Source organism: Stegodyphus dumicola, chromosome 5 (assembly GCF_044657685.1).
Source record: "Stegodyphus dumicola isolate Sdum_Otavi_A_Nest chromosome 5, ASM4465768v1".
In the NCBI taxonomy this organism is placed as follows: domain Eukaryota; kingdom Metazoa; phylum Arthropoda; class Arachnida; order Araneae; family Eresidae; genus Stegodyphus; species Stegodyphus dumicola.
The window spans coordinates 19,520,506-19,533,274 of NC_140772.1; the positions used below are offsets into that span (position 1 = coordinate 19,520,506).

Below are 12,769 nucleotides of genomic sequence, written 5' to 3' on the forward strand. Positions count from 1 at the left end.
TGGGTCACCAGACGGGGTGTTCTTTGTTTACATTCAGAAGCTCGCTTGAAAAGATTCTGATAGTATTTCGACACACGACAGTTCCATAGAAATCGAAAAAGGGACACTCTCGCATGAAAGAAACATTCATAGTGTGATGGATAATAGCAATTTGTATAGTTTACTGACATTTACGCAAAAATCACATCTTTGTTATTTTTTCGATAACTAACAACAGCAATTTTGATTATGAATTTGTTTTATAAAATTCTAAGCTGTTGCACTACAAAAATATAGATTTTAAGAAAATTGCTAAAAGAGATCTGCCAAAATTTATTTTCTAGAAGATTTGAAAAGTTTGAAACTTGATGGCTAAATGTAAATATAAAATTATGTATGTTAAAATATTTGTAATTAGGCACATAGGTCAGATTAAGTTTTTATTAAATAGAGTAACGCATGCAAGGGCTATCTGCCTAAAGAGAGAGATGCCATCGTGGAGGAATTTTGAAGAAAAACTGACCTTTGAGTGGGTATTAAAAATAATACTTATAATTTTCATTCAAATTATATTCATATATATTTTTTATGTAAAACTTTCGGGTGTATGCTAAATTAGTGTAAATTACTTTACACGAAAAATATAATGAATGCACAGAAATTAAAGATTTGCACATGCCGGAAATGATAAATAGGAAATATGTATGGGTATTTATGCATGTGCTTGCAAAAAGCATGTATCTGCCTTTGACAAAATACTTAAATATTCATTAAATTATTTATAAATGTATTTGAAATGAAGAATTTATTCACTTATAAACAACTGTGAAAGTACTGTGAAGAAATCTAATGATTAAATGTATCTAATTTATAATGATTATAAATGTTATCTAAATATATAATAACCTTAATATTGAATTGTAAACATAAATTGAAATCCTTTTGACAAATACGTTATAAAACTATTTAAGCAAGAATTGTTCGTATTGGAAAGCAATCTGTTAAAAGGTATTGTAAAGCAAATGCTATGAGATGCGCACTTAAGAACGTAATAAAGAGTTTTGGAATATGTATTGTTGAAATGAAGGGTAAAAAAAAAAAATCTGATAAGTATAATTAAAAGAATTATTCCCTTTACATTTTATAATAACTCAGTTACAAGTTTTAAATAATACTTAAAAAAAATAAAATAAAATAAAAAACTTATTTTATTCCCTTTCAGAAATGTTCAGAGAAAGTCAAATACTATTTAATACTATTTAATACCTATTTAATTATTAGGTGGTGTGGTGTGTGTGGTGGTGTATTTAATTATGGCAAAGCACACTAGGGCTATCTGCCTAAGGGGAGGGATGCCTTTCGTGGAGGACTTTCTAAGGGAAACTGGCTCGTATACACGTTACACATGGGGAAAACCACGAAAACGCCCATGCAGCCAGCCCGTTCGCGGGATTTGAACCTCTGACCGAACTACCAGTGTTCAGCGACTTTACCGCTCGGCCGCTGGTGGGCCTATTTAATTATTAGGAATTAGCGAAATACTTATTTAAAGTATTTCGCTAATTCCTAATAATTCTCTAATTTAAAATGAACCAAATAGAGCATTAATTATAAATTGACTTACATTTTTCGATTTAAAAGAAGCCAAAAAATCATGTAATATTTAAGAAAGTATTTTAGGAAGAAGCTCTATAAATAGAAAAGAAATAATGCATAATTTTAATATTAATAATACAATAAACTTTGATCTTAATTTTTATACCTTAACCGAATAAAATCGAATTACATTAATTTTTTTTTCTAATGTAATTAACGAAAACTTGTGAAAATATTTCATTCAAATTTAACCATTCTGAGAAAACTGTCCTGTGAAAAGTATAGCATTTAATTCCGTTCAGAATGAAATGTTGTTTAAAAATATGTTGTTTTCACATACTTAGGACTCTGAAGTGTTGTATAAAAAGAAAATATATACATTTATATGTATATTTGCGACGTAATTACAAAATATTTACACCCGAACGCGTCAAATCCCATAGAACTCAATGGTAAATGACCCAATGTTTTGGTCACCACGTAGGGATCGCCGGTGCTTCAGAGCAGGGTACTGAGAAACTTGTTTAGGACGACTCCATCTTACTTCCTACCTCCATGGGTGTAACGGTAGCACACTCGGTGCATATTGGAGAGGTCCAGGTTCGAGTGCCTGCGAGGGTATTGCTCATTTTTCACGTGTTCTGCTTTAAAAAAAAACCAATGTCTCTACAAACTGAATCATATTCTCTTCGTGGTCTTTCTCGCAAATATTATAGGTAGAGGAACACGGTGGGAAACAATATGGTTGACTAGGGGGGGGGAGTCGTTTTGCCGGAAGAGGCACAGTTGGCCCGATGTTACGCATACGTAAGCGGCGGTACGACTTCCGCAACCTTACCCTATGTAGACAGATAGATAGGCAGATAATCAGATGCATATTTACATGAACAGACTGAAGAATATGTAAATAGGTATAGTGGTGCTTAGACAAAGGGACAGATAGGTAGGTATCTTGCTGAAGCTGCTAAATAAAAGATACATTTCTGTTTGACATTAAGTAATTTATTATTGACAACATCTCTCTCATACGAATAGAAGGAATAGAAGTTTCTCATACTTTTGTTCTGTTAGCCATTACTTCTCAATCATTTGTTTTCCAAAAATAACTCAAGAACTCACTTTTTACTGTTGCAAAACTAAAATATTGCCAATAAATCCATTTTCCTTGAAAAATTATTCTGATGAATAACTTGCATTTAAATAACACTTAAACGACAAGAAGATTTAACAAAAAATTTTGTGAAATATAAGTAGACTTGTCTTCCGGTTTTTTTCAATTATGTCACTTCGCTCCCATAAGTCTTTCCTTTTTTACGAAAAAAAAGTTTCTGAAAGAGTTTTCACTTAAATGGGACTTATTTTTATTAATACAGTAAGACCCCGCTTAACGCGGGGGATACGTTCCATCAAAGTAGAGCGTAATGCGAAACAGCGCTAAAGGAGGCTATCTTTACATGTAAATATTGGGGTTAGGGGAAGATGGCTAGGAAATTGGTTAGGTATTAAATTTAAAAAGTATGTTTTTTTAATAAAAATAAAACCAAACATTTATTTTTTAAAGCCCAAATTAATACCACATTATTATTTCTTGCAAAAATAAAAACAAAATATAAATAACAAAACGAATATTCTTAAAAAAAAAAACAAATAAAATTCTCAGTCAGTCATATTTAGTCAGCCTTCCGCGTTTTCAGTGTTCTGCCTTTTTGTGACAAAAGCATCTAATGTTGTTTGCCCTTTTTCTTTTGCGTTGTTCTCTTAAAAGTTCTTCATAAACGGATAGAGCATCTCTAACACCACGCCTTACTTTTGAGCTCCTGTCAAAATTCGGATCATTTTCAATGAATTGATCCATTATTTCAGTTATGGTAGACAAACTCCTTTTTACAAACGCCATCGAAAGTTCTTTTTGCTCTTCTTCTGAATCACTGCTGTCAACATTTTTGTTTTCTTCTTGTTCAGTTAATTCCTTGAGTTCATCATTAGAAAGAATAGCCGCTGCTTCTTGAATTATTTCTTCGACATCTTCCACATTTACCCTTTCAAAATATTTCTGTGCAATACCGCACCAAACAAGAAATGCAAGTACACTCTTTCGGATATGTATTTGAAACCTATCGCTGCATAATATTTCGGGGAATCCCCGTATGCTGCGAGCGATTTCGTGGAATCCCCGGGTTGAAATAAAAGAGCGCTAAACCGAAACAGCGCTAAACGAAACAGCGTTAAGCGGGGTCTTACTGTACATTCACTAATTTCGCTTCTAGAAAGTGAGATTATAGAAAATGTTTCGAGGAAAATGAATTCATCGGTTCAGAATAGTTAAAAGGACTACCAATATTTTTGCTTTCAATAAAAGAATAACACTCATGTAATGATGCTGTCCTGGAGGTAAGGACCAGACACTTTCGATTACTTCAAAAGAGCACAATTATATCGTCACTAGACAACATTCTTCTTGTACCTTAGCTCACTTGTCTGACAATAACATCAGAACAAGCACTGGAAAATCATTGTGGCAAGGAGTGGAAGATTGCACCTGTCGTTCACACCATAGACTGTATGACTGTACGACTTCGCTCAGTTCTGTCCCCAATTTTGATGAAGAGCATCGCAAAAGCATGAGTCCGGTGGTCTCCCGCTCCTCTTACCCTACCACCAACGTCGCGAGGGGACTTTCAGCTCGCTGCATATTTAGAGCGCCCCCATGCCGCACAGACGCTGTACACTTACAAACACCCACGCCTTCTCCGGGATTCGAACTTGGGCCCTTCGGTTCCCACTCCTTTTGTCCTACCACAAACCTATAACATTTACAAACTGTACATATCTACATTATTGTAAATTACTGTACAAATGTACATTATTGTAAATTACACTGTGCATTTACCAACATCCATGCCTTCTCTGGGATTCGAACTCGGGCCCTTCGGTCTCCCACTCTACTTCTCATACCACCAACCTCGCGAGGAAACTTTCGGCTCACCGCATATTTATAGTGCCCCCATGCCGCACGGACACTGTGCATTTACAAACATCCCTGCCTTATCTGGGATTCGACCTCCATAGTATATCGCCAGCCAAATGTTGCCAAATAGGCGATTTCTCGCCAAATGTGGCAATCATGCCTTCCTTTGCCATTTTATGGCAACCCTAAAACTGCTTTGCGGAAAATCGCATTTCTTAACAATATTACGCAAGCCTTTATGACATTTTTCCGTTCCTGCAAATTAATATTGTTTCAGCCTTTTTAACCACTCTATTAAAAATCCTAGAATTTTTCCAATTTAGAGCACAGTAATGAATTCAGAACCGTCCGGTAACACCATTTTTATCATTATAACAATTAGAAGTCAACAAAGAAAGAGGAAAATAAGTTCCTTTTTTACCTGAATGACCCTCATGTTGAGTCCTGTCTCTTGAGCAAGTTGTTCCCTTATGTGCCTTGTTGGTTTTGGAGTAGCGGCAAAGGCAGCTTTAAGTGTCTCTAACTGCTTTGCTTTGATGGTAGTGCGAGGTCCTCTCCTTTTGGCACCACCAGCTCCTTCATCGTTGGAAGAAGGACCCGCAGGTCCCACTGCGCCCAAGCAGTCCACCGGAGCCATGTCTTCGGGGGCGCTGTGATTGTTATTGGTACTACTGTTGTGAGGACTGTTGGCACCCGATCCTCCGCTTACAACGTCACGGTAACGTTCGACGCTGGAATCTCCATCTAAAACTCTTTGTGGACTTCCACTGGGATCACCCAAGGATTCTTCAAACTCGGGAGAATCCAAAGGAGAACTCGAAGAAGACACTGCAGGTAAAAATAGATAATAGTATTTGAAATAGGATACCTAATGAAATCACAAAATTCAACTTTACATAGTTTGCTAAATAGTGTAATAAACATAACAATGTACTGGCACAGTGTAACAAATGAAATTTCAATGAGAGGACAATTGCGCATTACCTAAAAAAACATTCATGGTTAAAAAATGCATAGCTGGCAATTGTTTTCCCTCGTTTTATTAAAAAATGCTTTAACGAATTTTTTAATAACAGATTCAATGATTTCAAAGCGAGCAATGGTAACACTGGGAAGGGGGAGGAAAACATTTTTATCTCCTCGCGAGAGTATGTATCGGAAATTCTAAAGATATGCTCTTTTTAAATATTTTGGGATATTGCTGTCGAATTGAATTTTAGGGTTTAAGTGCGAAGAACATCATATTTAATAAGTAAAGGTAACACACAAATCATTAAAAAAAAGTCCCTTTGGGTGCAATATAAAATCCGAAAGCTTTCAGATTATATATATATATATGTAATTTCAAGATGCTTATTGAGGAAGAAAGGCCTGTTTCAAATGGTCTCAAAATTAATCAAGCAATTTTCAAAATTAACAATGATCTAAAATTTAACCTTTTTAAATTTTATAATATTTATGTGCATATACTGATTAATCTACATAATACATAGACAGCAATAATACAAGCAGGAAAGGAAACTAAAATGTTCTCCTTCCGCCTTTTGGATACACTTCCCTTTTTTAAGCTACATTTCGATGTATGCATAAAATAAACTTCATATATGGCATCTAATAGTCAAAGATCATTGAATATGCACAAAATTATGCGAACCTATTCTATGACTACTTTATGATTCAGTATCGTGTATACAAACTTCTGGGAGGAGCAGGATAACCGAAGACGAATCAGAATGAAATAGCAATGCTCTTTTGGAAGTGCCGTCTTCATATGCTAGTGTGCAGAAAATACGATAAATAACAGAGCAAACATGTAATATAACCTTTACGAAGCTAAAAGTCGCAAAAGGTGTGCGAGGTTCTGGTATAGGGACGTTTTGAAATCGCGGACGTTTCGAAAGATTCCGGATCTCCTTTGAACAAACGACATGTATAACAAGATCCTTCTGACTTGTATATCTGGCGATAACAAGATCCTTCTGACTTGTATATATGGCGGTAACAAGATCCTTCTGACTTGTATATCTGGCGGTAACAAGATCCTTCTGACTTGTATATCTGGCGGTAATAAGATCCTTCTGACTTGTATATCTGGCGGTAACAAGATCCTTCTGACTGGTATATCTGGCGGTAACAAGATCCTTCTGACTTATATATCTGGCGGTAACAAGATCCTTCTGACTTGTATATCTGGCGGTAACAAGATCCTTCTGACTGGTATATCTGGCGGTAACAAGATCCTTCTGACGGTCTACGAGTTTATCATACACCAGACCTGTCAAGTAACCAAAGGAAAAGAAACTCCAAGGAGGACAGTTCCGACGATCAAATGCAGGCCAATGAATGGAATCACCCTACCCAATCTTCTGCTGTACAAAGCGTCGCATTACAGCTCTCACAAATATCATAACCGAAATAAGCTGGGACTTCATTATGCTGGAACACATATCATGACTTTTGGATTTGTTAGTCTTTGAAGCGCTCGGGCAGACTTCCTCCAAAAAATCTTATATCACCATCCTTCCAAAGGAACAGGCAAGAAATATTGGAGTATTAAATGATCCCACCACCATACAATGCCGGACAACACATTAACAGCAAACTGGTGTTATGTTTTCCTGGTAAGATTTCATCAGATATAGCTGAGTGCCAAATAACCTCTCCATTATTACAGATCTTGCCTCATTGATTCCATTTTGGAGCATATCATAGACATTTATAAATGTATGGCGGACGATCTTTAGAACTTCAGAACTTTTAGGAAATCCAGGAGCATGACGTTTTAAGATTTGTGAATTGGAGTATGAAAAAGGAACAGAAGTTTAAGAAAGCAAATTTAAAAGAATTGTAGAATATCTGGATATTTAACGTAGTAGAACTTCGCATATCCAGACTAACTGTAATCGAGTTCATTCGAATGTTCAAAAACTTCAGATAATTACATTATTTTTTTTTTCATACGTAAGCATTGTTTACTGTAATGTAAATGAAGGCGTTTTACTTTTCTTTTCTTTTTTATTTTTCTTTTATTCGTTTAAATTCGTTTTCATTCGTTTCACCTTTAAAAAAAATATTTCCATAAAAAAAATATGCAGAGTAGCTTTTCTCGACAAAATTAAACTATGTTATTTTTTGTTTGACCAAACAATTGGCTTTTTTATTGTTTCAATTAAAATAAAAGAAAGAAATTAATTTTTATTTCCAAGGCAGTACTTATTAAATAACTGGGTTATAAATCTAAATAAATAATCTTGTTTCCGTTGTTTTTGCGATACTAAAATTAAAGACAGCAATATTTTTATTGTTTATTTCTACAGTTTATTTTTACTCTGCTAAAAGTTTACTTTTAACTCAAATAAAATAATAAAACTAACAATATTATACATAACTTTAAAAAAATATATGTATTGCATATTGTATATTGAATTTCCTTTACATATTATATAATTAAACGAGTAGATTAAAAGCTCGTAAACATATTAACAACACACTTTATTTTAACTGGTCAGAAAAAAGAAACAATTGATCAGAGTAAAGAGAATTCGGAATATTTTGTAGCCGGATAATTACAGTTTTTTTTTATTACACTTAGTATCTGGATAATGAGAGTTCCAAATATTTTATATAAGAATAATGGAAGTTCCGGTGTTTGGTACTTTGGATAACTGGGATTCTGTATCAGTATTACGCTTGCTTCTTCGCACCTTCATAAATAGGACCTCTTGTTTATGCATAATAAGCTCTATACTTCGAAATTTAAGAAAGTCTTGGATAAGAGTGAAACAGCTTTGATTAAGGGGGCTCATACACCTTAAACCCCTTAACACCCATCGAATATGTGACTATTGTAAGAATTGGGATATTTTATTTATTTTAAAATGAATTACTTCCAACTTTTTACAGCTGACTACATAATATAGCTGCTTTGGAAACTAGTAACCAGAAAATTTGTGTTGCCACAAATATTTTTGTAATTTAATCCGCTTTTTGACAAAATGTTTCGTCATGTTTCCACCTTGAGCGCATGATATTTTAAAACTGGCTAATGGTACATACTTGAAATTGGATGGAATTATTTATATGGGCACTATTTTCTAACTGAACCTAAAATCTGATGAATATTTTAATATTAAAAAATTTTATGCACGAAAACATTGCAGACTTTTTAAATAAAATACATTTTATAAACTCAACTCCAAATAAAATAAAAATTTAACATGAAATTCTTAGAATTTTTGGTTCACAGTAGTTTCCAGATGTTATAAAAGCTATATATTAAATATGGAATTAAATTATTCAACAGAATGTTTTAAACTGTGCGCGCAAGGTGGAAACATGACGAAAAATGTTGTCAAAAAGCGGATTAAATTATAAAAATATTTGTGGCAACACAAACTTTCTGATCACTATTTCAGAAAACAGCTATACTATGTAGTCAGCTGTGAAAAGTTGGAAGTAATTGCTTTTAAATTAAATAAGTTATCCCAATTCTTGCAACAGTCACATATTCGAAGATCTTATGGGTTTTAAGGTGTACGAGTCCCCTTAAAAATAAATATGCAAGAATTGTCGAGTTTTAAAACATGAATAATGCTAACACTAACATGTCAATTTCAATTAAAATTTTAAAAAATAATACGGAAGTAACATTAAATATTTTATGAAACAAGTCAAACGGGAGTTTGGGGATAAATCGTATGTTTCTTCCCCTCAATTTGCTCCAGAAATGAACAACTGTTCATCGAATAAAAAAATATCTAGGCGTAAAATCTTGTACCGAAAAATGGCGCGAAAATATAAAAAAGGTCTAGAAATTCAAGCAAAAATATTTGTCTTACAATTTATAAGTGAGTGATTCTATACGAATCATAGATGGAGAGTAATATTTTATATTTGATCTTATAATATGGGGTGATAATTAAGCACATTTCGTTACTTAGTTCACATGCACTTCAGGATTAAACATGAAGAAAAATTTGCAAGAAAAGTAATGGGATTGCACACCTTGGGGTATCAGAAACCCCTATACCGGCAATGTTAAATTGAGCATTTTCAATGTACCTTTTCTCAAAGTCTGCTGTAGATACACGCTTGAGATTTTTTGTGTAATTAAAGTATACCTATCTGATTATACTGAAATGAGCTTTTGAAAAATTTTGAATTTTAGAGTAATTTACAGAATAATTTGTTAGGCATAGTAAAATTTAGCACTTTTCTCACACAAAAAACTTTTTAAAATTTTTTATTCTAAGTTTATCACAAAAAGCTCATTTCAGTAAATATTAGGAAACCTAATAAAGACATAAAAAATTAAATTTAAATTAGCTATAAATAAGCCATAAAAAATTTAGATACCTGTAAGCAGTAGTTCCTGAGAAAAGGTACATCGACTATAAAAAAATCACGTTTGGTGAAAAACGCGTTTTTATGTAAAAATCCTCATTGATCAAAGCAGTCGATGACATATTAAAACTATATTTTTTTACAGTTCTAATTTTCATAGAGATTATAGAATGGTATTTTTAGAAAGATAAAAGTGTAGAGAATTTGAAAATGCAAAAATCCGAAATCACAATTTTTTGAAGATTTTGGGGTTACAGCACCCCTTAAATGAAGAGGCCAATGTGGCTAAACCAATCTTTTTTTTTGGGGGGGGTAGCTGTAAATAGCTCTATTTATTTAAATCAATGTTTTAAGAATGATTAATTCCTTTCGTCAAACATTGTCACCGAAATGAAGATATTTTGTTTCGGCCAGACTTATCAATCAGTCATTATAAGAAAGACCGCTGCCAACTCTTTGAGTAATCAGAAAACTGATTTTATATCTGATTCCATTAAGATTCATAACGTACCCAAGCTGAAAGGTGCGGGACGATTCAAGAATTTTATTAAAAGTAAAAACTCCAAAGAAAAAAAATCTGATGTGTACACCACATGATTTCCTTGCACGGAATATTAAATTATACGCATTCTTTCTTGCATTTCGTTTAAACTTGTTGGATTGAATTAAATCTACTTCGCCGACAGCGCATAAACCACAACAGAATAAATGCATTCTTTAAAATTCACTCTAGTATTTCTTTACCATAGCGACACTCTGGCGCTAAATTCACTTAACAGTATTAATAATTATATAACAGTTAACTTATATAATAATTATATAACGGAAACTAAGTTAACTGTTACATAATCCAATAACTATATAACAGTTAACTTATATATTTCGTTCATATTATAACTCATAATGCACAAAATTTATATCATTTAAAGAATAGAATTATCTAATCGTTGCCATATGTTCTATTCAAATACTATAATAAAGCTAGAATGATGTATAAAAATTAAGCAAACAAAACAAAAAAGAACAGTTTTTCAAAGACGATTGAGTATTTCTCATTTAATTAATTCGGTTCTCACTTCGAGAGAAGGCAAAAATACATAAAAACTCAAAATATCTATATTAAAAATTACGAAGTAAATCTTAAACACTTATTTCCTCGAAAAAATTCCAGAAAAAATTAAGCATGATTTCATTGGCAATAATAAATGAATGCGTTATCTTTGTTGTTGCGAAGCTAAGTTTCTCTAGATTGGCAACAAATCCACTAGTCTCCTATTTGAAATGTAAACATCAATGGCCGCCATAAAAAAAAAGGCTTAGCGGCACTTAGACAACTTTAAAATTGTTCATAATTCTAAAAATATTGCATACAGATTTACGAAAGGCATAAAAACCTTAACCGGAAGATAAAAACAACATAATACAATCATTTTTAAAGCAAAAAATGTACAATTTACTAACATATAAGAGTAAAGAAACTGAGATCACTGAGCCGGGTAACAGAGTGGATATATATATAAATATATTTATATACGTTTGGTGCGGCCGATTTGAACCAAAATACGAGGCGCACATCTACATGTTATAGCAGTCCTGTATACAAAATTTCAACGTTCTGAGGCTACTCGTTTTTGAGTTATCCGAGATACGTACGTACGCACGTTCGTACAGACGCCACGAAAAATTCTCTTCAGAATTAATTTTAAAGCAGTTTTATAATTTTTTTGTAGGAAAAGAGTCTTTTATTCTGTTCTTACGTACAGATATCACGCAAAATCATCGTTAAATTGCATTCGATAGCGGTCAAAATGGATATTTTCGTTGAAATATGCTGCCTGAAACTTTTCGCGATTACAATACTTCCTTTTTACTTCGTACGAGGAAGTAAAAAACGAAGACTAAAATGATTCTTTTCAAGAGAAATTACCCCCAGCTATTATTCCGAAGGGACAGTACAAGTCTTCAACAGACCAAAAGAGAGTTTACAAAGCAATTTAAATGTGCATATCGAAAAGGAACTTTTTGAAAAGCATTCTGATGTGGGTCTCAGTTTTATACGAATTTTAGTGTTTTCTTTAAAATATTCTCAAGTTTGGCTTATTTTATCTAGGATGTTCTTTGACATCTTGGACAGCTGTAGATTGACCACTACACTGTCAATCACGCGAATGAAAATTTTCGTAATGAATTTGATTTATTCTGATCCCCTATAATGGACAACAAGCTCGAATCAAGTCATCGCATCCAAGTAGGATAAAACATATTCGTGGCAACTCTTGGGGAAACACTGTCAACCAAACACTGCCGCTTGAGGTGATTTGCATAGAGAATGAAGATATACTTTTCCTACCTACCCCAGCGCCCGATGTATAAAACATGAACTTTGGCATGACGTCACTCTTTCTACCCCTCTGCGAGGAAAGGGAATAAATCTGGGAGATTTTCAATGAAGAGAAGGATTAGTTCCATAGTTGCTGAATTGTTCAAATCTTTTGGGACATAAAAGAGGACGAGTTGCTGCACCTCTTCAGATAGTAGAAATTTTGGAGCTTTTATGAATTTATACAGCTTCCAATCGTCTGCTCATAAATTACTTTCATTTAAAGAAAATTGTTAAATGATTCATTATAATATTCTCTGATTCGTTGGGTGATGTTTTACAGATATATCTGATGCACATCATTTAATTTTATCATAAGTTACTTTAACAAATTAGATGACACTCAAAGTCGAATCCTGCTTAACCGGGAACGGATTAACCGGGTTGCGATAAAATGAGCTCCGGCTTTTAATAAAAAATAATTTTATCTGCTGCGAAATGGTGAAAAATTACCACATAAACTAGCAGCGTGAAACAAAACTGTCTACGGAATATACACAAGA

The 12,769-nt window shown here is 33.4% G+C and overlaps 1 protein-coding gene across 1 annotated transcript in view; it reads right to left on the reverse strand.

Annotated features, from left to right (window-relative positions):
* The window catches only part of LOC118189443 (LIM/homeobox protein Lhx1-like), a 240,340-nt gene that overhangs the window by 137,496 nt on the left and 90,075 nt on the right, over positions 1–12,769 (reverse strand). Inside the window, exon 3 of the mRNA XM_085816482.1 lies at positions 4,965–5,371. Coding sequence (XP_085672608.1) covers positions 4,965–5,371 — 407 coding nt within the window. The remainder of the gene's footprint in view (positions 1–4,964; positions 5,372–12,769) is intronic.